The 25,451-nt window shown below is 36.3% G+C and overlaps 1 protein-coding gene across 4 annotated transcripts in view; it reads left to right on the top strand.

The window, feature by feature from the left end:
* Nucleotides 1-25,451, top strand: part of Atf2 (activating transcription factor 2) — a 92,020-nt gene that overhangs the window by 52,603 nt on the left and 13,966 nt on the right. For 2 of the 4 annotated variants that reach the window (XM_028880627.1, XM_028880626.2), the window contains 5 exons: nt 691-787; nt 3,767-3,885; nt 4,049-4,177; nt 11,933-12,019; nt 24,355-24,504. In XM_028880627.1, coding sequence (XP_028736460.1) covers nt 691-787; nt 3,767-3,885; nt 4,049-4,177; nt 11,933-12,019; nt 24,355-24,504 — 582 coding nt within the window. Of the gene's footprint in view, nt 1-690; nt 788-3,766; nt 3,886-4,048; nt 4,178-8,396; nt 8,576-9,178; nt 9,294-11,932; nt 12,020-24,354; nt 24,505-25,451 lie in introns of all 4 variants that reach the window. The other 2 variants (XM_028880625.2, XM_028880624.1) reach the window with 2 other exon arrangements.

Below are 25,451 nucleotides of genomic sequence, written 5' to 3'. Positions count from 1 at the left end.
ATTTGAAGTAAATTGATGTATCATATTGTGATTGCTGTTTCTTTGCTAAAGAACACAGGAATTCTTTAGAATATAAAGCCAAATCTTTAACTTTTTCCTTTTTGTTTTTAAATTTTCTGTTTCTTTTTCTTTTCTTTTAATTGAGACAAGGTCTTACTATGTAACCCTGGCTGACCTGGAACTCTGTGTAGACCAGGCTAGCCTAAACTGATAACGATCTTCTTCCCTAGTGCTGGGATTAAAGGTGTACACCACCACCTGGCCTCAGATTTATTTTTTAATTTGCACAAGAGTCATATTTAGAATATTCTCAGTTAAAAAGTGGTAAGTAACCTTATATCTAAGTAAAAACAGTATTTTTGTAAAGTCTTTGAACTATGGATTTTGTATTTCTCTGACATAATAAAAGATGAATAATGGTCCATTTTATTAATTTTTTGCCTCACGTTTTATTTTCAATCTTTTAAATGAGTCATATACTATCATTTCTTATTCTTCAGTAGTGGGTTTTTCTGATTATTTGAATCTAGTATGTCTTTGTGTGCTAACAATAGATCAATTATCTTATAATTTATAAGCTGGTATTTCACTGTTAGTGGTGGTTTTACATGTTGTGGAAATTGATATCCTTATCAGTTTTCTTTGATCAAATTGAAAATCTTAACTGTATTTTAAAACTTTTTGCCACAGCGTTTTACCAACGAGGATCATTTGGCTGTCCATAAACATAAACATGAGATGACACTGAAATTTGGTCCAGCACGTAATGACAGTGTCATTGTGGCTGGTTAGTATATGCTTTTATTAATGGCTTATATACTATTTCACCCAGAATGTGCACAATTTTGTGTATTCTCTGTAAATACTATAGCTGATACTCCAATACTAAATGTTGGCAACATGTATTTACCCATTACGTTTCTATATGTTCTTTTGATCATTCATTTCACTTTTATGTGTGCTTTTCAAATAACCACTTGAAGTCAGTTTTATGGAAGTTAGTTAGAACCCTCGGAATATTCGTGCCTTCTACAGAGTGGACATTTACCTGATAATTAACTCATAGATATTTAGTGTTTCTTCTAGCTGTCACACATCTGGTTTTCAAAACTTTCTGAAGATAGTAAATTTTCAAGCACTTCCTGTGGAGCAGAAATATTTAGCAAACTTGGTCATTAATATTTTGTTAAAAATGTTTTAAATGAAATGTTTTATTAATAACACTCTGAAGCTGAGATGTAGATCAGTAGTATAGTGCTCATGCACAAGGCACTGGTTTTAATCCCCAGCACTGCAAAATTAAATAAAATACTCTTCATACAAGAGACCTAAGTTCAGTTAGTGTTTGTATGTGTGTATGTGTGTCAACCCTGTAACCATATGGGATCACCCTGAGCAGATCATTATTTTTCATATGTGAAAAGAGAAACCCAATTCATGCATTAGCTTATCATCACTCTGTCCCATATTAGCTGTTTTTTGATGTTTCATATGTGTCCACATATCTATGTATTTGTATAATACATAATTTCAGTATATTTGTTTCTTTTCTAAATAAATACTAGGATAAGTTCTGTGTCATTTTACATATAATTTAGCTCTTCTTTCTATCTTAACTACAGATATGTATATCATAACTATAACTAGAATCCTTTGTTTTGTGAAGCTCACTTATCCTATCTGTAGTTCTAGCATTAACTTGAATACTGAATAGTATTACTATTTTAAATTATTACTTGGTCTAGAGATCAAACACCATATGCAGTACTTTGGAAAGATAAGATATTGAGCCAATATCAGATGGCTCCTCCTGTGTGTACCTTAATATTTGTAATGAATAAATGAGAGGAAGCAAAAGTTAAGTGATTTGTTAAAAAACAGCTTATTGAGGGGAACTTTCGACATATCCTCAAGTAAAAGGACACAGAACAGTGAAGTGCGCACTTCTTTGGAATATGTAAATAATAAGTAGGATCACAACAAAAATCAAAGGACAATCAGTAAACAAAATTACCAATACCTAGAAAGTGTTTTCTTGGATATGAAAGTCTTTGTTTCCTTGAGATTTACTGTGTTAGACATTCTGTAAACTTTTATCTCAAGAATGTTTTCAATTTGATTTCTAGAAATTACTTTTCTGATTACATTTAGTGCAGTATAAAAATAGAACATATACAGTCATAGCATTTTTACTAACGTTGAGATAAAGAGTTTAACATAAAGTATATATAGAATGCATGATGATCAAGAGCCCTAAGCAATCTGCATGTTAACCAATTGTGCCTGTGATGACGTTTCTCAAGTCTGATGGTACCAGTAATACCAATAAAAGTGATTTCAGCTTGTGCATTTTCCAGACTCTTTCCTCTCTTTACTGGAAGTTGTCTTCATCCCAATTAGCTTAGACAAATTCTTTCAGTTTGAACAATAGTCATATTTATATTTGACTAATTTGGAGGTCTTTGGGGCAAAAAAAAAAAAATAGGGTATAGGTTAAAAATTAAATAGTGGCCGGGCGTTGGTGGCACACGCCTTTAATCCCAGCACTCGGGAGGCAGAGCCAGGCGGATCTCTGTGAGTTCGAGGCCAGCCTGGGCTACCAAGTGAGCTCCAGGAAAGGTGCAAAGCTACACAGAGAAACCCTGTCTCGAAAAACCAAAAAAAAAAAAAAATTAAATAGTGGGTAAGATTATGATATGAGGATCCCTATAGTACTTCTGATATTGTTTACACTAAGGCAAGCCTGCCTTATGTCTAACATGTATGATAAGTGAATTATTTTTGTTAAAGATTTATACACAGTGCATGTAAGGGGTGAAGATAAAATTGTAATACTCCCTATAGAAACTCAGTAATTAACAAATATCTGACCTTCAGCTAAACAGATTTTTATCTCAAAACAATGCTGTAATAGTTAGACTAGATTCTGTGTATGACCTCTAAAATTGCTGCCCTAAAATGCATAAAATGTGGATCAATTTTTAATGTACTACCAACTCTAATGTAGACAAATATCCCTCAAAATTATGACTAAATTGGAAGACTTGTAAATTTTGTTTTTCATTTGTTCTACAGACAGTACATTAATAATCAGTTTGTATATTAACATAACATATCAATGAGTGCATATTCAAGTGTAGTTGAAATAGCGCAGGATGTAAGAAAGTTGAGTTAACGTTCTTATTAAATTACACTAGAACATTTCTTTTGGCATGGACTTTTATATATACTCTCTCACCAGTTTTTTTATAATATGCTTTGCTGCATAGTAGTAATAAGGGTTTTGGTTTTGGGGGGAACTTTAACTTTTTTTTCCTTTCAGTATTGTGATGTAAAATTGTGTATCAAAGTTCATAATACATTATGAACAGCTAGTTCAACCTGCCGAGATAAAACATGCATGTGCTCTCATTAATTTTCTCTAAATTGTATGCATTTAACAATCATAATTTTTGATGATGTAACTAAAAAATTCCTATCACTGTGTTAGATAATAGTAATTTCTCCAGACTATGCTTTATGTCACTCTACTCAGAGTAGTACATTAAGCATAAAAGAACTTTTATTGTTCATGAAGTTGGGGAAATATCTTCATATAAAATAAAGCTAAACCATATTTTGTTTGTTTTAAAGGAAGACATCTCTTCAAAGAGAGAAATAACATGTGACTGAGTCAGTGCAACTAATTTGTTAATTTGCTAGCAACATTTTAGAATCTTAACATGATCTTTTCTATTTGTGTGCTCACTTTTGACATTTATTTCAGATCAGACACCAACACCAACAAGATTCCTAAAAAACTGTGAAGAAGTGGGTTTGTTTAATGAGTTGGCAAGTCCATTTGAGAATGAATTCAAGAAGGCTTCAGAGGATGACATTAAAAAAGTATGTTGTTTAAAAAAAAAGTATGTTGTTAACCATTAGTTTAAAGAAGAATACTTCTAATAGAAAGGAAATGATGGTTTTCACTTCCTGGTTTCTCAGTTGAAACATTTTGATTGGCCACTTTTTAACTTTTTTACAAAATTTTCTTTATTGTTTTTATTAGATGCCTCTAGATTTGTCCCCTCTTGCAACTCCCATCATAAGAAGCAAAATTGAGGAACCTTCTGTTGTAGAAACAACTCACCAGGATAGCCCTTTACCTCACCCTGAGTCTACTACCAGTGATGAAAAGGTTAGAGCTGTGGGAAGACCACCTTTCATGCAATGTAATTGTTGTGCGTGCCTTCATTGTTGATACTTGTGGGTGTGCATGGCATGCGGAGGTCAGAGGACAGCTTGTAGGAAGCCCCAGGGCTCGAGCTCAGTCTTTCAGGCTTGGTGGTAAGCACCTTATCCACCAATTATCTTTATTCTTTATAAAACTTTCAACATTCATTTACATCATTCATGTTGGATTGTATGAGTTATAGATATATAAACCTGTGTGAATACTTAGGGAAAATTCCACCTTCATAATAATTACCTTTATTAAACAATGTAAATTAAAAGAACTGCAACCCATTTAGAAAATCAGGTGCTATTTTAAGATGGAAAATCTGTACACCAGAAACTATTTGAACAGGATATTCAAGAATGAGTAATTATTACTTCACAGTATATATTTAATATCAACAGTGAATCATATTTCCTTAAGTAAATTAGTAACTTGGGCTTTCTGGGCTGTAGTTATGTGTTGAGCTGCATTCTGATGTGTACTTTATCTTTGTTTTTTGTGGAAACACACAGAGTAAGCACACTTACTTAGGAGCACTGTGCCTGTACATAAAGAGACATGTAATAATTCCTCTTTAAATTATTACTATAAAATCATCACAGGAATAGATTTGTACTATGAGAATATAGTGTGGTGTATTGCTGACAGGGATATATCCTAAGAAATGTCTCAGTAAGCAATATCATCCTTCTATCCAAAGCATAGTGTATTTACGCAAATGTAGACTATAGCCTTCTGTGTAATTAGTATGTTACAGCCTGTTATTCCCAGATTATAAGCTGTACTACTTGATACTACTATATTGGCTATGTAGGTAATTATACCATTACTAGTATTTGTATTTAAACAGAAAAGGCACATTTAAAAATGCAGACTAGGGAGATGGCTCAGTGAGTCAAACTTGTTCCCTAAGCCTGACAGCCTGAAGTTTGAGCCCCAGAACCCACATAAGAACCAGATGTAGTAGCTCAAGTACCTGTAATTCCTTTGTGCCCTTAAAGGGAGATGAGAGGCAGAGATGGGAAAATGTCCAGAGACACATAGGCCTGCTGCCCAGCTTACACACTGGCAAAGAAACTGTCTCAAACAAGACAGAAAGGTGAAGACTCACACCCAAAGGTTGTCCTTTGGCCTCTATGTGTGCATGCCTGCATCCCCACACACAACTAAGTAACATACACACATATTCATATATTACAGACATACACACACCAAAAAAGAAACCAGCCAAACCACCAGTTTAAAAATTATAAATGGTATACTATATATAGGGCCCTTACCGCGAGTAGAGCTTACAGATTGGAATTTACACTGCAAGACTTGAGGGAGGGAGTCCCAAGTGAATATGAAGGCCTCGGACATTACTTGATACCACGGTAAATTTGACAAACACTGTATGTAGACTATGCTAAGTGTATCTTCTTAATCCTCTAAAAAGAAATGCACCTGGCTTACTGTAACTTAAGTTCCTCGTTTTTTTTTTTAAACTTTTTGACTAATAACATTTATCTTGAATCACAAACAGATGGTATAGGCACATTATAATACTTTATTTAAATCCTTATTTTATACTACTACTCCCCCAGTACTGAATTGAACTCATACTGGGCAGGTACCCTGCCACTGAGCTACAGACCCAGCCCCAACCTCAGAAATCTTGAAGCTAAGTACATACTCCCTTTCATTAGAGATTTCCCAAAATCATAACTTTTAATGAGTATACTTTATCATTACCTTGATATTTTAATTATCCTCTTCTTTCTAAACATATGGTCACTTCCACATTTATTACAGTTATTATAGATCTTGAGAACAGTTTTTCCCCCCACAGAGCATTCCTTCCTCTTTACATTTACCAGTTTCATTCCTTGTGGCTACTTTATCATCTTCTAGGGGTGCTCCTTCTGCATTCTGTTCCTTTAGGTAGTACATAGTCTGGCTAGGTTGTGTAAAATCAGTGTTGGACCTCCTCCTCTGTTTTAATTTTCTTTTAGGTAATCCCAGATTTATACCAAGCCAGGTACCCCTCCTGATTGTCAAACTTACATCTAGCTCTGTGTTGGCATCTCCTTTGCTATGTCTAGGGAACGTCCTTTTATGTCTGAAACAAAGCCCTAATTCTTTCCTCAATTTTCTCTTCTGAGAGCATTTTCTCCAGCCAGGCGTGGTGGCATATTCTTGTAATTCCTGCACTAGGAAAGTAGTGTCAGTGTTGCAAGTTCAAGGCTAACCTGTGCTACTAAACAAATTTCAACCATTCTGGGCTATGTAGCAAGATCCTGCCTCTCTCTTCTACTCCCCTCCCTGTGCAAGATCACTCCTCCCACCCCACCCCACCCCCCAAAAGAAAGAAAAGTCTGCATTTATCTACTTATTTAAGCCAAACATTTAGGTGTCACCTTCAGTTCTTCGCTTTCTAACGTGACTTTGAAAGCAAGAACAAATCTTAGGAGATTGATTACAGAATCCGCTTTGACTCCTCCCCTCTTCTGGGTTCAGTGTCGTTGTCTTAGCTCTCTTCCCTCAGCTGTGTCCCTGACACCTGCTTCTCTCTCTCCCTACCTCCACTGCTGGCATGGAATCCAGGCCTCAGGCCTTGTGCTCTAGACTTCTGAACAGTACTGGTCCCTTTGTCTTGCAAAACACAGAGTCTCTTTAGGTTGCCCAAGCTGTTCTCATATTAATAGTCCTCCTGCTTCAGCTTCCCAAGTTGCTGGGACTGTGTGTAGGTAGGTGCATGGTACCATGCCAGGCTAAAAGTTGTTTCTAACCTGCTGCTGTATTCATTCTGTTTTCCTTAGTTCTGGGGGAGGGAACTTAAAAGTTCATTGAGTTGTTCTTTGTCTACCTTGTCCTTTAAAGATTGATTTGGTATTTAAGAAAATTTATATTTGTTCCTCTGATTTTGATTGAAAAGCCTCTGATTTTGATTCATCTCTCCATCCATCCTCACTTCCTGCTATTCTTATCAAATAGCCTAAGGATTTTCCACCTAACATTGCTTCCTTCACTATAGCATGTTCTCCTCTTGATTCTTTTCAATATCAGATCAGATTTTTTTTTTGCAAGTTTCTCTTCCCACACTATTACATTACCCAACTCTACCTTATCCTCTGCTAAATCCTTCCACTTATCACATTATTGTTGAACATTTGACTTCTACTGTGTTGAGGAGTTTATTTGACTGGTTTACTCATTTATTATCACTCTGTTCACAAGTTCTTAAGTTTTAAGTTTCAAATGTACTGAAAAGCTGTAGTTAAGAATGTTATCAATTTCTCCTTCCACATATCTTAATAAGACTTTAGGTAGCAGCATAAAGACCGGTTCAAAAGAATATACTAGTTAAGAAGTTCTGGGTAAGGCCCTCATCTCTCTTTTGTAATCTGTAAATCTATGGGGAAATAATTTAAGAATCATCCTGGCTGATTCATAAATTCTATTTTCCTTTAGTTTGGGAAGCTCTCAGCAATAGTTACTAATTTTGTATAATCCACAATACCAACATTACTTGGTCTTTTGATACTATCTGAAACTATAGAAAACATTTTTTAGTAATTTAAAATGTCTTAAAAACTTTTTGTTGTTGTTGTTTTTCAAGACAGGTTTCTCTGTGTAGCTCTCTCTGGCTGTCCTGGAACTTACTATGTAGATCAGGCTGATCTCGAACTCAGAGATAGGACTGCCTCTACCTCCCAAGTGCTGGGATTAAAGGTGTGCACTACCACTACCTGCCATCTTAAAACATTTCTAAACACCAAATTTGTTTAAGTCATAATCCCACCTTGCTGGATCAGTTTCTTGTTTATGCCTTATAATAAGCAAATAGGATAGGGCAACCCCTCTCTGGGTTTTGTTTTTGATTTTTGATAGTGGATTGTGTTTGTATTTCTCACAGAATCATTGCTAAGTAGCCCAGCCTAATTTATTTTAAGATGATAGGAAGACACTTTGAACCAAAAAATGCACGCTTGTTTTTTAAATTTTGAGAATTGCATTTGAACTTTACAACTGCATCTGAGATATTTTAATTAACTGTAGATATTAATTTCTTTGGAGAGTCATTAAATATTATCTAGTGGTTGCTTTCAGAAATGTGTTACATTCTGTTCACTGAGGTACATGAATTAACTTGCATTTTTAAATACCACCCTTTATTTATCTTAAAATTAAATAGGAAGTACCATTGGCACAAACTGCACAGCCCACATCAGCTATCGTTCGTCCAGCATCATTACAGGTTCCCAATGTGCTGCTCACAAGTTCTGACTCAAGTGTAATTATTCAACAAGCAGTACCTTCACCAACCTCAAGTACTGTAATCACCCAGGCACCATCCTCTAACAGGCCAATTGTGTAAGTGCTTCCAGTCAGTCGCTGACTGTGTGGGAGTTGTTAGGGTCTTCTTACTATGGTTTTTCCTAGGATATTTAATTACTTGAGTTACAGTGTGTGTGTGTGTGTGTGTGTGTGTGTGTGTGTGTGCGTGTGCGTGTGCGTGCGCGTGCGCATGAATAAGTGATCTGTCTTGGTTTTTGGAAACTTTTAATATTCTTTTTAAAAATAATATCTAACATTGGAAAATAAATATCTAAATTTTAACTAAAAATAGACTAAGTTTAAGATGGTCTTATTTTTATGCTATTTGACACAAAACAAAAGTTATTCCATTACAAGATGACATTTGTCTCAGTTCTTAAAGTAACTCCCAAGACTTTTTTGATGAGAATTTTTCTCATTTTGCAAATTGGAAATTGATGATTTTCCCCAGGATTTTTTTTTTTTTACATTCCTACATGGATTATGCATTCAAGATGCAATTAAAAATAACTAAGTTTTGAAATTTGCCTTTTGGATGTTAGAAAACTTATTTTTAAGTAATAAGAGGAAAAAGACTGTTATTTTCCAGAGGTGGTTGGTATAGATCTTTACATCTTTCCCTTGTTTTGTTTTTCTTAGTCCTGTACCAGGCCCATTTCCTCTTCTATTACATCTTCCTAATGGACAAACCATGCCCGTTGCTATTCCTGCATCAATTACAAGTTCTAATGTGCATGTTCCAGCTGCAGTTCCAGTAAGTTGGAAAGTTAGACCATTTAAGTCTGTGTCTCAAAACTGGTCTTGGTAAAATAACCAGAAAATATAGTTGAACTGCTTGATTGGCTTACTATATGGAATTTATCAAAATGCTTATTAATGGGTAATATTTATTCATTGATACTTATAATCAATTATACTATCCTAGACAAACATAATTGGATTGAAAGCATTTTTCTGTACCCTATACACACGTTTTCTATATTTTTGGGGTACTATTTCTTGATTCAGCTTTTTTCAGTTAGACAAGATTTATGGAATTAAAATACTTCCAATTTCTTATTTTAAGATATTCATGTTGGAATGCTGTCAAATATCTGTGGTGTTTATAGTTCTTCAAAAAACCACACTTGTCCTTTATGATTACATGAAGTTTACAGAATTCCTTTGATGGCCCGTGTATGTAAAGGTCTAAACATTCTTATCTAGGCCTGGTGGCACATTACTAATCCCAACACTCAATAGGCAGAGATAGGAGGGCCAGAACTTCAGAGCTAGCCTCAGCTAAATAATAAATATGAGGCCATTCTGGGGTACTTTTTTATGAAAAAATCCAAAAGAAGTTTTATGAGGGACACATTAAATGTACAAATTTTAGAAAATGTAATTATCTATTGAGTTGTCTAGTGAACATTTAAAAACATGGGTGGAGATGGTGTGGTTAAGAGCTTGTACTGTTCTTGCAAAGGACCTAAGTTCAGTTCCCAGTATACACTTTGGGTGGCTCACAACTGACTATAGCTCCAGCTCTAGAGGATCCAACTTGGACCTCCATGGGCACCTGCACACAGTGCACATACCCACATACAGATAGATACACATACACAGAAACGAAAAAAATTAAGTCTTTATAACGCACAGTATTTGGAATGATGAAAAATTAGAAATAGTATTTTTCTTATCCTCATATTTCACAAAATAGTTTTATTCATACTTTTCAAATTAGTCTTCAACATTTCACTTTTCATCCTGAAGAGCACTATTAGACATCTAGCAAAGTTGTCCAGAACATATTATTTTCATTTTCCCTAAATTATTTATGATACAGCATGTTTTGAATCTCTCATAGTAATTTCCTGTAAAGAATACTTCATGTCTTAATCACTCATATAATGTTATGTTTTTCTGGGGCCAGTGAGATGGCTCAGTGGATAGACATTTGCTACTGAGTTTGACAACCTGTGTTCCAATCCCCGGGTCCCACCTGGTGGAAGGAGAGAACCAACTCCAGCAAACTGTCCTCTGACCTCCATATGTGTGCCATGGCATGCATGTGGGAACATATATACAAAATAAATAAATGTAAAAACATTTTAAGTTTTATTCTGTTATTTACATGGATACATAGTGTCGATTCATGTGGTATAATCCTTAACTATGTAGCTTTTTGAGATTATTTTTAAAAAGCCTACTTGTGGCAGCATTTTAAAATTTATGGTTTAGATATGCTCCTTACCAATATTAGTGGCATACTAAGTATTAACTCTATTTTAAAAGTCTTTCTTCCTTCCTTTCTTTCTTATTTTGAAGCAGAATTCCACTATGTAGCACTGGCTGGTCTGGAACTCTGTAGACCAAACTGGCCTTGAACTCACAGAAATCACCTGCCTCTGCCAACTGAGTGCTGGGATTTTCTTTTAAGTGATCTAAATATCCAAATTATCATTGATTGAGATAATTCCAAAATATTTTGTCTTCTTTAAATTAAGTAAATGCATTATTTAAAAGACTGAGTGAAGACTCAGATATAAGGTTTGCTTTCTCTTTTTTAAAGATATTTTGAAGCAAGAAATATTCTTGCATTGCATTTGAGATAAAATGGTTATCCTTTTAAATGTGCGTATATTGAAAGCAATCTGCAATGAAAGAAGAGATTAACCCTGTTCATGTAACAACTGCTGAAGTGAAAAGCAGAAATGGCAAAACCTGCCAAGTTGTCAGGGGCCACTAGCCTCTTTGCTATTACACAGTATATTAATTAATGTGTCAAAGTGAATACATTTTATAGAATAGTTATATTTAGTAAATCAAAGTTCATTTTGAAATGATTTTTAATTCTTATTGTCACCCTTTTGATACTCCTTTTAAATACAAAATTAGAATGTAAGAGAATGTACAAAATGTTGCACCAGTCACTTTGAATATTATAAGTTTATGAGAAGGAACTGTTCAAACCAGGCCCACTGACAGGCCTGTGTCATTTAGGAGGCTGAGACAAAAAAATATGCAAGTTCAAAACTAACCTGAACTACAGAGTGAGTTCAAAATCATCCAAAATAACCTTATGAAATCCTGTCTCAAGAAACAAAAGTCAAACAATGGCTAGTGATAGAGCTTTGTAATAGAGTGCTGAGCTCACGTGCACAAGGCCTTGGGCTCAATCCTTGCAGGGTGGGGTAGGAAACCCTGGAAATTAGTGTTTCAGAGAAACTGACAACTTGTGAAAGATAAATCAGTTATATATAGTTCATCAGAGTTCAGTGCAAACATATCAGCTGCAGCTAAAGTTTTGAATTTTCTAAATTCAAAGGCACAAATTATTGTGTTGCAGTAAAACAATGTACATCTTATTTTGTAAATACTGAGTCAAAGTTATTTTCATTATTTGTTAAACAGCTTGTTCGGCCAGTCTCCATGGTGCCTAGTGTTCCAGGAATTCCAGGCCCTTCCTCCCCTCAGCCAGTGCAGTCAGAAGCAAAAATGGTAAGCAAGGGGTTTTTGTTTGTTTTTTGTTTTTGTCTTGAACATTTATTAAGTGTCTCAGCCTCTCCCTCTCCTTCTCGTCTCTCTTTCTCCATTAAGGCCAGCATTTTACAAAGTTGTGGGCTGTATTATATTATGGGAGAACCAGGAATTTTGGAAAAGGAAAGCTTCCATTAGTGTAGTGATTGACTAATGATGCTTCAAATATAAAGGGTGAGCTGGGAACAAAATTCTAGTGTTTGTTACTTTTCCTCTGGTTTGGACTATGGCCTTAAACTCCCCCTGGTGGAAAGTCTGAGTATTACAGCTAAAATTAAGTAGAAACTCTGAAAGCAGTGCTGAAAAGTTAAACATAACTTCTCCAAATAGTATGCAGTTAGGAAACATTTCATGTGATTAAAAGGAAGACATTTTTCTTTTGTGTTTTCAACATTAAAAATTCACATTATTTAAAAAGAGCTATAGATTAGGAATCCGGAGATAAGTTTTTATTTAGTCCTAACTCTGTATTCTCCATCTTTTGGGTCTTTTCCCTCATATAGGCAAGGCAAGCACTCTGCTACTGAGCTACATTTTAACACCCTATTTTTCGTTTTATTTTGCAACAGGGTCTCACTAAGCTGCCCAGACTGGCTTTGACCTCACTTTGTTTCTCTACAGGTTTAGAACTTGGGATCCTCTTGCCTCAGCTTCCTTAGTGCTAGGGTTAGGTTCTGTAATCCTAGGCCCAGCTTGACTTTCATTGTCTGACATTCAGTTTTCTTGTCTGTAAAGTACAAGCATCAAGCTTTCATTCCTGGAGTTTTTCTTAACTCAAATCCCATAAACTGTCTTAACTTTCTTGACAGAGGCATTCAAGTTTCTCATATTTATCAAAATCAGTATATTAGACTCTCTGTGGTCTATTAATGATACAGTGATAATTTTTCTTAATGTCAAATAATATATCTTAGTAAATGATAGATAAGCACTGCTAGATTCTTACTTTATTTGCTTCCATTCTTTATTGGGCAGTATGGTAATACAAATTTGCACATCTAAGAATACAACTTGTTGTAAGGTTTAGATTTTTTTTACTGTTGTATTCATTCAAGTAATCAATCTGAAATTTGCACATGATAACTGTATAGAACTTGTATATCACTTGGATAAAGGATGATTGAGGTTCATAAATGATCTGGTTCCTGATTGTGGGGAGAGAAAGATGCAGATGCCAAGAGAGGCAAACTTCCACATTGTTAGTATAGTCAGGTTAACCCTTCTTCTTTATTTAATGACAGAAACCTTCACTGGGGTGTTAGACATTTTCTATTTAAATATGGTGTGTAAATGGGAAAATAGGTTTAATCTGCCATGTGTGCAGAACATAAAGACTGAGCAGAGTAGGACCGAGAGGAAGGGCCTGTTGAGGTCCATGTGCCTGGATGTACTTTCATCTAATCAGTGTAGCTTTTATCCTACAAAGTGGCTCAAGAGGAACAGACACTGAGGAAATTCATTTAACTCTAAGAACCATAATTTTAGCATCTGTTTGAAGTTAACAGTAAATCTTTGATTAAAAACCTAAAAATAGAAGGGGGGGTCAGAATGATCCACTTAAATTTAACAATTCAATTAAATTTCTTACTAGAATTTGGCTAATGTAGCCATATTTTCATGATTGCTTTTTTTAGTTGGAGTAAATATGCTTTTTCTCAATTTTGATTTAAGTAAAAAATAAAATTACTTTTTAGATTTTGTGTTTGCTCACATGTAAGTGGATATGTGCACCCATGCATGCATATGTGGAAGCCAGAGAGGATGTCCTATGGCCCTTCATCCTCACTTTTTTAGACAGGACCTCTCACTGAATCTAGAGCTCAGTGTTTGAGTTGGAGTGGCCAACCAGCAAGCTCCTGGGATCCACCTGTCTCCGCAGCCTCAGCACTGGAGTCCAGGCACATGCAAGCACTTCGTCCACTCAGCCGTCGCCCTAGAGTCTTCCCCAACTAGCCCTACTTTAATATTTATCTTGGTTGAGATTGTGGGTGTGTATTTGTGGATATGTGCTCATAAATGCAGGTGCCCATGGAGGTCAGAGGCACCAGATGCCCTGGAGCTGGAGTTACAGATGATTGTGAGCCACTTGATGTGGGTGCTGGGAATCAAATTTGGGTCTTTTGTGAATGCAGTACGTGCTCTTAAACTGCTGAGCCACATCCCCAGCCTGTTTTTAATTTTTCAATGGCAGAAATTTTTTATGTATGCAAGATACATAAAAGTGAATAGGATAATATAATAGACTACCATGTACTGATCACCCAGCTTCATTTGTTAGTAATTAATACACTGACATTTAGGTTTTATTTATATCTAACCTCCATTTAATAGTTTCATAGATTTTAATGTAAATTTTATATATCTTGAAATGAGTCACTTTTAATAGCAAAGTTCTGGAACATGTGTACATTTTATGTAATATATGCTGTTATTATCATATAGACCATTAACATATACCCAGAAAGTTTTTCTAATTGGTCATCTCTTATGGTGATCTATTGTGTGTCAACTAAAGTTTGCCTGAGGATCAGAGGACAAAGCTAGCCACTAAATTAAACATAGAGTCCAGGCAGTGGTGCCACATACCTCTAACTGTAGCACTCAGGAGGAGATTGATCTAGTCTAGGAGAGAAAAAGAGCCAGGCAGTGGTGGCACACACCTTTAATCCCAGCACTCGAGATCTCATGCCTTTGCTACCAGTATTTGGGAAGCACACATGCCATTAATCCCAGCACTAGGAAGGAAGTAATATGGCTGGGCAGAGAAAGCTATATAAGGCCTGAGAAGACAGGAACAAGAGCTCTTTTGGCTGAGGACTCAGAGGCCTTCAGTCAGAGCATTTGTGGAAATAGGATCTTGCCTTCCATTTGGCCTCAGGATTCGGTAGTGGTGAGAAGTTTCTCTAGTGGTTTGTTTCTTTGTCTCTCTGATTTTTCAGCATTTACCCCAATATCTGGCTCCAGGTTTTTTATTATAAGATCTATTAGGTATCATGCAACAATCTCTGTTTTGTAGTTTGGCACCACAACTTCTAGTTAAGTATATATAGACTCATACACTATTTTGTGTGCAGCTCAGCATGTGTCTCTGAGATTTATTCATGTTGTTAAATATATCGTAACCTACTTCATTTTATTGCAGAGTGGCATTTCATTATGTGATTGTACCACAATTTTTTTGTCCATTTTCTCAGTGATGGAGCCCTAGTTTCCAGAGTGAGCTATTGTGAGTAAAGCCACCATGTACATTTTGTTGTTTTCTTGTCCTGTAATGTCTCTGCAGTTAGTTATAGAGACTGAATCCAGGACCTCACAAATGCTCAGGGCAGTCACTGCCACTAATCTGCACTCAGTGCCAGCTACTGCACACATTCTTACGTGTCTCTGGGGACATGGTTATTTGTGTTTTCTTGAACAAATACCCTAGTCAGACACACCGTTAACCTTTTGTTTTTTCATGTAACCCAGGCTGACCTCAAACTTACTATGTAGTCAAGGATGACCTTGAATTCCTAACGTTCTGCCTCTACCACCTAAGTGCTAGAATTACAGGTATGTGCTTTATATGAGGCCAGGAATCAAACCCAGAACTCTGTGCATGTAAGGCAAGCACTCTCCCAACTGAGCTACAGCCCATCCATTTTTAAAAGTTTGTCTCTTAATCTACAGCTTGATTTCTTGAGACAAGTTCTCGCCCTGTAACCTCGCCTGGCCTAAAACTCAAGTTGACTCAAACTTGAAGCAGTCTCTCTACCTCGGCCTTCCAAGTGCTGGGATCACCTATCTACCTACCTTCCTTCCTTCCTTGCTTCCTTCTTTCCTCCCCCCCCCCCTTTTCTTTCTTCATTTTTGTTGTTTTTGAGACAGGGTTTCTCTGTGTAACAGTCCTGGCTGTCCCAGAACTTGCTTTGTAGACCAGGCTGGCTGCAAACTCACAGAGATCCACCTGCCTCTGCCTCCCAAGTGTTGGGATTAAAGGTATGCACCACTACCACCCAGCTCACTTTTACTTTTCTTAAAGCTATATTTGTAGTCTTCATTTTTAAAATTTTCTTTTTCCTAATCTTTTAGCTTCTTACAGTAGAAGCCTATGTCATTTATTGAAAAACTTTTAACTTTCTATTACAGGCATTTTATAGCTATAAATTTTCTTGTATTTACCAGTTTTGATATGCTACATTTTCATCATGATGAATCTTTTAATTTCCTGTATGATTTCTTTGGCAGGTGGGTAATTTAGAAATGCATTACATAAATTTTCACATATTTGGGGACCTTTCCACTTATTTGTTTCTTACTGATTTCTGTTTTAATCATGTGAGAACTTGCCATCTCTGATGATCTTCAAGCATTTGATTTACAGCTATTACAGTCCCTTACTATTTATTTAACAAACATTTCATGGGTACTAAGACATTCTCCAAGCAAGATGCACAATAGAGAATTTTCTTGGATACATTTCTAGTGATCATGAGACAGTCTAGAGTTTTACCATCTGGAATGGAATTATTGATTTGTTTTCACAACCAGAACATTAGGGTTGTATCCTACAAATGAGATATTTGGGTTTTGTTTTCTTGTTACATTGATGCCATTCATGATAGCTTTTGTGCACAGAAATTGTAATTCAGGGACAACTTTTAAAAACAATTTACACTGAAACAGTTTACATATATTAAAATTACAGATTTGAAAACAGTTAGCGTCCTATTTAGTAAACTTCTGAGAGTTGAAAAGACTTAACAAATAGTTTTATCATTCCATCTGAAGAAGGTTGCCATTGAGTTCCTGTCCCAGCATACAGGACTATCTTAATTATCAATTAAATGATTTCCTGCATCAGAGGTAGAACACTACATCTGTGCTTTCCAAATGTATGAGTTCCCATTCACATGCCTAGATCTATGTACTGCTTTAAACAGTTGTGACTCTACCGGTCTGAAGCTCCCACTTCAATTTCCCTTTCACTACACTTAGTTGGATTTTGCTTTGTTGTTTTGGTAGTGGTGCTGGTTTTCAGTGATCTGAATATCTTTTTTAAAGATTTGTTTATTTATGTTTTATGGGTAGAAGTGTTTTTTGCCTGCGTGTATGTTGTGTACCACATGTGTGCAGTGCCCAAAGAGGCCAGAAGACGACATGGATCCTCTGTAACTGGAGTTACAGACCATTGTGAGCCTCGATGTGGGTTCTGGGAACTGAATTCTATTCCTCAGGAAGACCAGCCAGTGCTCTTAGCTGCTGAGCCATCTCTCCAGCCCCATGTCTGAACATTTTAAAGCATTTCTGTTTTAGTTATAGATCTCTCAAAAACTTACTTTACTGCATTGGTTTTATTCTGTCCGTATCTGATAACAGGTGCTCTAACTCCCTAATTTCAGATACCCACTGCCTACACTTACATAGTACATGTTTGTGTCTACTACAGATACACAATTTTGATATTTTGTTTTTCTGCTGAAATGTGCAGCTCATGCTTTAAAAACATTTTAAAGAACTTTCAGGTCTTTGGGAAACCAAGAATGTGATACCAAAATAAATAAAAACTCATAAATATCCAATTTTTTTTGGCACTTTTTAACACTATAGAACAGCTTTGTGAATTTCTACAAAATTACACTAGATCTCATGAAATTTAGGCTTAAGGGATCTGTCATTAACCACATAAACCATAGACTATTTACTTACTTTGGTTCCTTTGAGACAGGGTTTCTCTGTGTAGTCCTAGCTGTCCTAGAACTCACTCTGTAGACCAGGCTGGCCTTGAACTCATAGAGCTCTGCCTGCCTCTGCCTCCCGAGTGCTGGGATTGAAGGCGTTCACCACTACCACCCAGCTAGATGATTTATTTTTTATATTACTCCTTTAATAATTAACTTTTTTGAATGTTTATAAGATGTGAATCACCTTGGAGGTCTGTTTCAGGTTTAATAAAGTGAGTTCCTCCAGTGTGACTTCTTTAAGATCTGTGTGACAAACCAAGAAATAACTTTGCACACAGTGGGTAGCCAGTAGTTTTTCTGCAGGGGGTTTCTACTAAAAGCTGACAGAGGGCATCTTGGCAACTGTTCAGAAACCTACATTAACTTAGCTGGGCCCTGCATGGAACCTCATGTTCAGCAGAAATCTTCTGACCTGTCTCTGCATGCTGAGTTAATCAGCAAACACCTAATGAGCCCACACTAAAGAAACAGACCCTCTCCCAACCGACTTCATTTTCATATGTTCTCTAGGGGTGGAAAGACAAGACTTCATGAGGACTGATGATACTGCAAAGACCACAATAATGATAATTAACTTGCTGAATTTAGAAGATTATGCTGTTAATTAGTTGCAAAATAAAGATAAGTACTAGAGCAGCAGATGGTAGGATAACACCCAGGAGAAGGAGGGTTATCACTCTGATGAGCTGCTGCGGCACGTGTGAAATATGGATCTGACTTGTTCATAAATTGCTCCTAGAGCACATTAGCTTTTTCTTTGAACTATGATGGAGTAGTTTATTCCTACCTAGTTCTGACAGCTGTGATAAACATTTATTTTCAGGTGTTGCATAAATATAGAACATAAATAACAATTTTTTTAAGCAAACACCTCTGAAGAATGAGTGTATCAGGTGGGTCAGCACAACAAACTATTCATCCTTTAACTGGCATAATCTGTCTCTAAGAAAAATTCAGTATAGCAGTTGAAATTTATACCATTAAAAATTAACTCTAAATGCAAACATGTTTGTCTGCTTCTTAGAAAATATGTTTTATTCTTTCAAACAGTGGGATGGATACCTTTACCTTAAAATTAAAACTATGCCCTGGCTTTATTGCATATGTTGGAGATCATAGACCTTTATTTAAAGTATTCAACCTTTATTTCTCTAGATACTCAGTTTTTATTTACTTAATATTAAACTTCTCTTTTGAGAGCAATAATGATCTTAGTATGGACTTAACAAATATATGACACTTAATTGATTGCAAATGTACTTAGAATACTTAATACTATGCTAAAACTCTTATTTTTGCAAAGCTCTTGTTTAAAATCCTGAGTTGCCAGTCAACAGTCTCCTTTTTTCTCTATTGTAATTCAGTCTGTGATTTTGAGAAGAAATTTCAAGGTCCAGGGAGTTTCTTCACTTGTAACATGGTGATTGAGTTCTGTATCTCTGACAGTTCCAAAGGTCAATTTGTTTTTTGTTTTTGTTTTTTGGGGTTTTTTTTGTTTGTTTCTTTTGGTTTTTGTTTGTTTGTTTGTTTGTTTTGTTTTGTTTTGGTTTTTGGTTTTTCAGGACAGAGTTTCTCTGTGTAGCCTTCACTGTCCTGGAACTCGCTCTGTACACCAGGTTGGCCTCGAACTCACAGAGATCCACCTGGCTCTGCCTCCCAAGTGCTGGGATTAAAGGCGTGAGCCACAGCTGCCGGCCTAAAGGTCAATTTGTAAAACAAATGTCAATTTATATTTAGATTTGCATTAATTCTTTTATCAAAGGTATTTTAAAATATCGTAAAAATGAATATGAGTAAATTGTAGATATTTTTATATCAGTTGTTTATAAGTTTACTGACTACTTTCATCACCTTGCTAAATCTATTTTTTTTTTTTAGCTTACATATACTTTTGTTGTAATTTTAAAAATTGGCAATTCAGAGCAATGTCAATTAACCCTTAAAATCTCTTTCTTCTAGTTTATACCCAGTGGCACACTTTGTAAGTCAGACCCATTGTAATCAGTGTAACAGCATGGAGCAAACATTAGTGCTCCTCGCTGGATGGGTCCTGAGTACCCTGGGGCAGTCAAGGGAGGGTAATGAGGGAACACTGGTCGTGCTGCAGGTGCTTGGTATGGTAGTAACTTGCCCTAGTAAAGATTATTCAGGAGAGTGATGTTTATGTTCTTCAGGCTCCCCTATGTGTACTTACCGTATTTCATTAATTCTGAGCTAAGCTCTTGACTATAAAACTTTAAATGCTTTTTAATCTATGATGTTTTCTACCTAAGGACTTAAACATGTTTTGCCTTCACAAAATTTACTAAGCTCAACCTCTAAATACGTTATACATTTTTTATCCAGAAATGAAGTCCCAGCACAGATTAGGCATTATTCTTTGTATTTTGATGTCTAACATTCTGATGATGAAAGGCATCAATCTGAGGGTTGGCCACCTCCCCAGACTCTCCTCTCCTGTTCTGTTTAGGTGACCTACAATGCTGTTTTCCAGCTTGTATCTTTCTGCCTTCAGTTCTTGATTCTAGTCAGTTACTGATTTGATTAGTCATCTCATTTGTTATAATCCATCCATTCAACATTATCTGTTATTAGTCTTATTTTTGTGTATTTGTTACTAACATTATTATTTCTAATTGCTTTAAAAAAAAAAAAAAAGAAAGAAAAAGGAACCAGTGAATACATCTGGATTCTGTGGTCTTGCACATCACTTATGTATAGAATGTTGGGACACAGCAATACTTCAGATGATCCCCAAGGACATTTGGAAAGTAAAAATTGTTTAAATTAAACCCTCCCAATTTTTGCCCCTGTGCTGAGAACCTACAGGCTTCTGTAGCTCTTGTGAAGAAATAAGGAAGCCTGCTGATAAGATAGTTCAGTGGATAAAGGCACCTGATACTAAGCCTGACCACCTGAGTTTGATTCCAAGAACCCACCCACTGGAGGGAGAGAACCAATGCCCACAAGTTGTCCTCTGGCCTCCGCCTGTGCTCCGTGTGTGTGCATGTGCATAAACACAGAACATATGTATTTGTTTAATGGAAAAGAAATAAGGAAACAATATTTGAGAAATCCCTTTATGGGTCAGATAGTTTTGCGTGTTATGTTTAATTTTCACTTCAATTCCTACAAGCAAATTATCATTAATTTGCTAAATGAAGACACTGAGACTTGAAGATTAATGATTGTTCAGTTGTAGTTTCAGAAAGTTAAGTCTAAATTTGTGTCTTAGTTGTATAAGGCTTAACGATAAGTGTGCTGACCAATGAAGTTGCTAGAACCTTGCAAATACTGTGCCTTTGCTGTTGATAAAATCAGCCAGAAAAGAGAAATAAACATGCCCATCTGGGTGACGTGGTTTAGCAGTTGGCAGTGTGAATGCTTGTCATTCTCATTTAGTTCCAGTGGTTTTTATTTGAATAATTAAATCATGTAGTCTCTGATGATCTTTTCTGTTCTGTGTTTTAATAATACTAAGGACAATATATACAACAGGGTATCCTGGAAGATTATGTACTTTAAAATTAGGTCTGTTCAGATGTAGTATTTGAACTAGTTTATTTGCTGTATGACCTTGAGTAAAATGATGGTTGGTTATCTAATTTATAAAGTGGGACTAGTCTCCAGTTAAAAACACATTGGGAACTACTGGTCATAAAATAGCACCGATGAACCCCAGGTGTGCTTCACAGAGGCAATAAGCAGATTTAAGTGGTTATGCACTGGGTGCAGCTTTTTGCTGTGATAGTTTGGATAACACAGCCCAGCATCAAAAAGCAGAGTAGTGTTTCTTAGGGGCAGGGATGGAGATGCTGTGGCAAGAGGCAGCAGGGTATTGTGTTGGCAGAGCAAACTGCTGCAGAATACATGCAACTTGAAACTCTGAAAACTGTAATACAATGAGTAAATCACTGCACATAACATACACCTCAGTGAAACTTGTAACTACTGACTTCATTTTAAAATCATATCTCTAATCTAAAAAGATTGACAAAAAAGAGGAACTGCCCACTAATCCACAGCTATAATCATGATCATAGGTGAATTCTGGAGACATTTTTATGTTTCGGTTTTTATGGAATATGGGTCCTCTATATTGAAGAAATTGCTAAAGTTTGGATATTTGTAGAATTTTGTAAATTGTTTTAGTTGGAATAAATGAAAGCAATTCTAGAATTACTTAGGAACCTTTTGCAGAAGCTCTTCTTGAACATCTGTGCTTGGACACTCAGAAAACAGGGAGTAATGATTGCCAGTTGTTACTACCATTCAACATCCCATATTTACATCTAGCAAGTCTGGAAAGCACTCAGTCAACTACAGCATGTCTCTCTCTCTCTCTCTCTCTCTCTCTCTCTCTCTCTCTCTCTCTCTCTCTCTCAGCACTCAGTCAACTACAGCATGACTCTCTCTCTCTCTCTCTCTCTCTCTCTCTCACACACACACACACACACACACACACACACACACACAGATGTACACATCCATAGATAACTCTTTCTTCCAGATACATACCTAAGTCTCTTAAGAAAATGCAGAGGCTCAATGGTAGAATAGTTGCAGAGTATCCACAAGGCCCTGAATTCAGTTTTTTCATTACTGGGAGGGAGGGTGAGATAAAAATGTCTCTGACTCAGCTATTTGGGGCTTAAGGGCTACATCTCAGTTACTAAGAACAGTGTCAGCAATAATGGCTCCAGGTCTCTTAGGTCACTGAAGTCCCTTCATTAATCATGTTTCTACTAATCAGTGAACTATTTGCTAAAACAGGATACAGAAAAGTATACCAGAGCTTATTATCCGGTTGGTAGATAAAATAATTAAATGTAACTAATTATAGAATAAGCTTCATTCGAGTTTCATTCATTCAGTCTATGTGTGTGTATGTATGTATGTATGTGTGTGTTTTCTCAAGCGCGTGGGTGTTTGTGAAACGGTCTCACTATGTAGGTCTGGCTGACCTAGAACTTGATGCATAAAACAGGCTGGCTTGTACTCGGAGATTTAACTGTCTCTGCCTCTCCCCAGTGCTAGGATTAAAGGCATGTACCAAGCCCAGCTGAAGTTGTATCTTTATAAAGAAATGCATCAGTGATGGTTAAGGCAGCATTCTAACCTGGATCTGTCATACTGTCCAAGTTCATGAGGTCTGATTGAGATCCTGGCAAAATATAAAGTAAAACAAATAGATCTTCAGGGCTAGGGAGATGGCTCAGTGGTTAAAAAGCACCTGCTTCTCTTGCAGAGGACCTGGATTGTTTCCATCATCCACATGGTGGCTCCCTGCCACCTGTAACTCTGTTCCAGGGTATCCAGGCTCACAACATAGTGCACCTACATACCTGCAGGCACTCACACATACACATAAGTAAATCTTAAAGGGGGGGAGGAGCAGTCTTTATACTAGGAAGAGGGGTGGGACCATAGATTTAAATCATAAATTCTTCAGTACGGCAGATCCTCATAGTGGCCAGAAAATGCAACATCAGATTACTGAGATGGCCCATCAGGTAAAAGTGCTTTCAACTCTGGAATTCATGGTAGAAGGAGAGAATCTGCTCCCAAAAGGTTGTCCTCTGTGTGTGACATGTGTACACACACAAGTAAGTAAAATACGTTTAAAATGCAGCATCTGGCCACCATCTTAGTAAATACTAAAAACCTGAAAGCAGAGATCAAATAGATCTGTCGAGAAAAGAAGAGAATTAAATCTTAGAATCTGGGCAAAGGTACATAAGGGATGTGGGCATAGGGTGGGAGAGGGTAGGTCAAAACATACAAATAATCAATTAACTTTTTTTTTTTTAAGTTGAACACGGCTGGATACAATATTTTCATGTTTTAGGTCTTCTCAGAGTAAAGAACAAAGTATAAGGTCCTGTAGTTGTGCTAGACAAAGAGAGTTTTCCAAAGTCCTAGTTTGTCATACTGATGTTTAATACAACCCAGTGAAATGAAATAAATGAACACAGTTTTTTAAAAAAGACAAATTTTTTATGTGTTCCTTGATGAACACAATCTTTTTACTTTTTAGTCAAAGTGTATGTTGAGAGTTAGATTTGCATGTAACACAGGTGTTGGTGGGTGGTCTTCGGTCTTTTGGGGGGTCCTGCCACCCAGATCCTGTATAAATCACACACAGAGGGTTATTCTTAATTAAAAATTCCCGGCCTTACCTTGGCTTAGTTTCTAGCCAGCTTTCCATAACCCATCTACCTTTTACCTCTGGGCTTTTTCCGTTCTCTTATTTCCGTATCTTACTCCGTGTATTGCTGTGTGTGTAGCTGGGTAGCTGGCCCCTCATGCCCTCCTCCTCCTGCTTGATCTTACCTCTCCAATCCTTCTTCCCAGATTTCTCCTTATGTGTTTTCTCTGCCTGCCAGCCCCGCCTATCCTTTCTCCTACCTTACTATTGGCCAGTTCTTTATTAGACCAACAGGTGTTTTAGACAGGCACAGTAACACAGCTTCACAGAGTTAAACAAATGCAACATAAGCAAAAGTAACACACTTTAAAATAATATTCTACTATACACAGGAACCATTTTTTAAAATAGTGTTTGCATTTCAGAGATTAAAAGCTGCTTTAACCCAGCAACACCCTCCAGTTACCAACGGTGATACTGTAAAAGGTCATGGCAGTGGATTGGGTAGGACTCAGTCAGAAGAATCTCGTCAGCAGTCCTTACAGCAGCCGGCCACATCCACGACAGAGACTCCGGTATGTGTGGGGGTGTCATTATTCACCACTCTGGTCATCCTTAAAAAGAAAAACACAGTACAGCTTATGTGATTTCTTTATATGTTTATAGTCTCTCAGCATATGAATATAATATAAATATAACCATCTTAATTTGATGTTTGTTTTGTGCTGATAGAGATTGAACCCAGCATTTCAAACATACTAGATAAGCTCCCTTCTAAGCCATATCACCAACTCTAACGCTGTATAAATTTTTAGTATTAGTTATTTGAACAAAAGATTAAGTGGTTATTTTATATCTTAAGGTGTGTAGAGTATGAAATAGTTTGGTGACTTGCCTGCCAAGCTCATATGTTCATAAATAACATATTTTATTTGATCATGGTATTTTAAAATATGCTTAATAATAGGTAAAGTAATTTTTCCAGTTTCTTCTTTGGATCACTTGCTGGTAGTCCGAAGTTCTCTTTCCTTAGCATCATTTTCAAGAGTTTGTTTCCTGTCTCCCCCACTGCTATATTCTGTGGCGCAGTTTGAGATTGTAAGACTATGAGGGTCCCTAACATTGGATGGTCCCTGTGTACGACATAGTGTGAATAATGACTGAAGATTTATATCCTGGGCTAATCAAAGATAACCAAACTGACCATTAATGAAAATCAAGGCCCTGTGTCTTATCCTTACCTGGAAAATAAGTATTATTATAAAAATTATTTTAGAAAAACTGACATATTTAATAAACTTTATTTTAAAATAGAATTGAAAAATGTTGTAAACTTACAATGAGTAGCTTTCAAAGGGTTGAATGGATACAAAATCAGTTAAAAAGAACATTTATAAAGTTTGTCAAAATACAAATGAATTTTTTCTTTTATTGAAAATAAAATTTTTTATATATGTTGATTATGGTTTCCCCTCTCCCCTACTCCTCCCAATTCCTCCCACCTCCCCTCACATTTGGATCC

Source organism: Peromyscus leucopus, chromosome 4 (assembly GCF_004664715.2).
Source record: "Peromyscus leucopus breed LL Stock chromosome 4, UCI_PerLeu_2.1, whole genome shotgun sequence".
NCBI classification, from domain to species: Eukaryota; Metazoa; Chordata; class Mammalia; order Rodentia; family Cricetidae; genus Peromyscus; species Peromyscus leucopus.
Note: the sequence above shows the minus strand (reverse complement) of the source record. Positions and strands in the feature narration are given on the sequence as shown.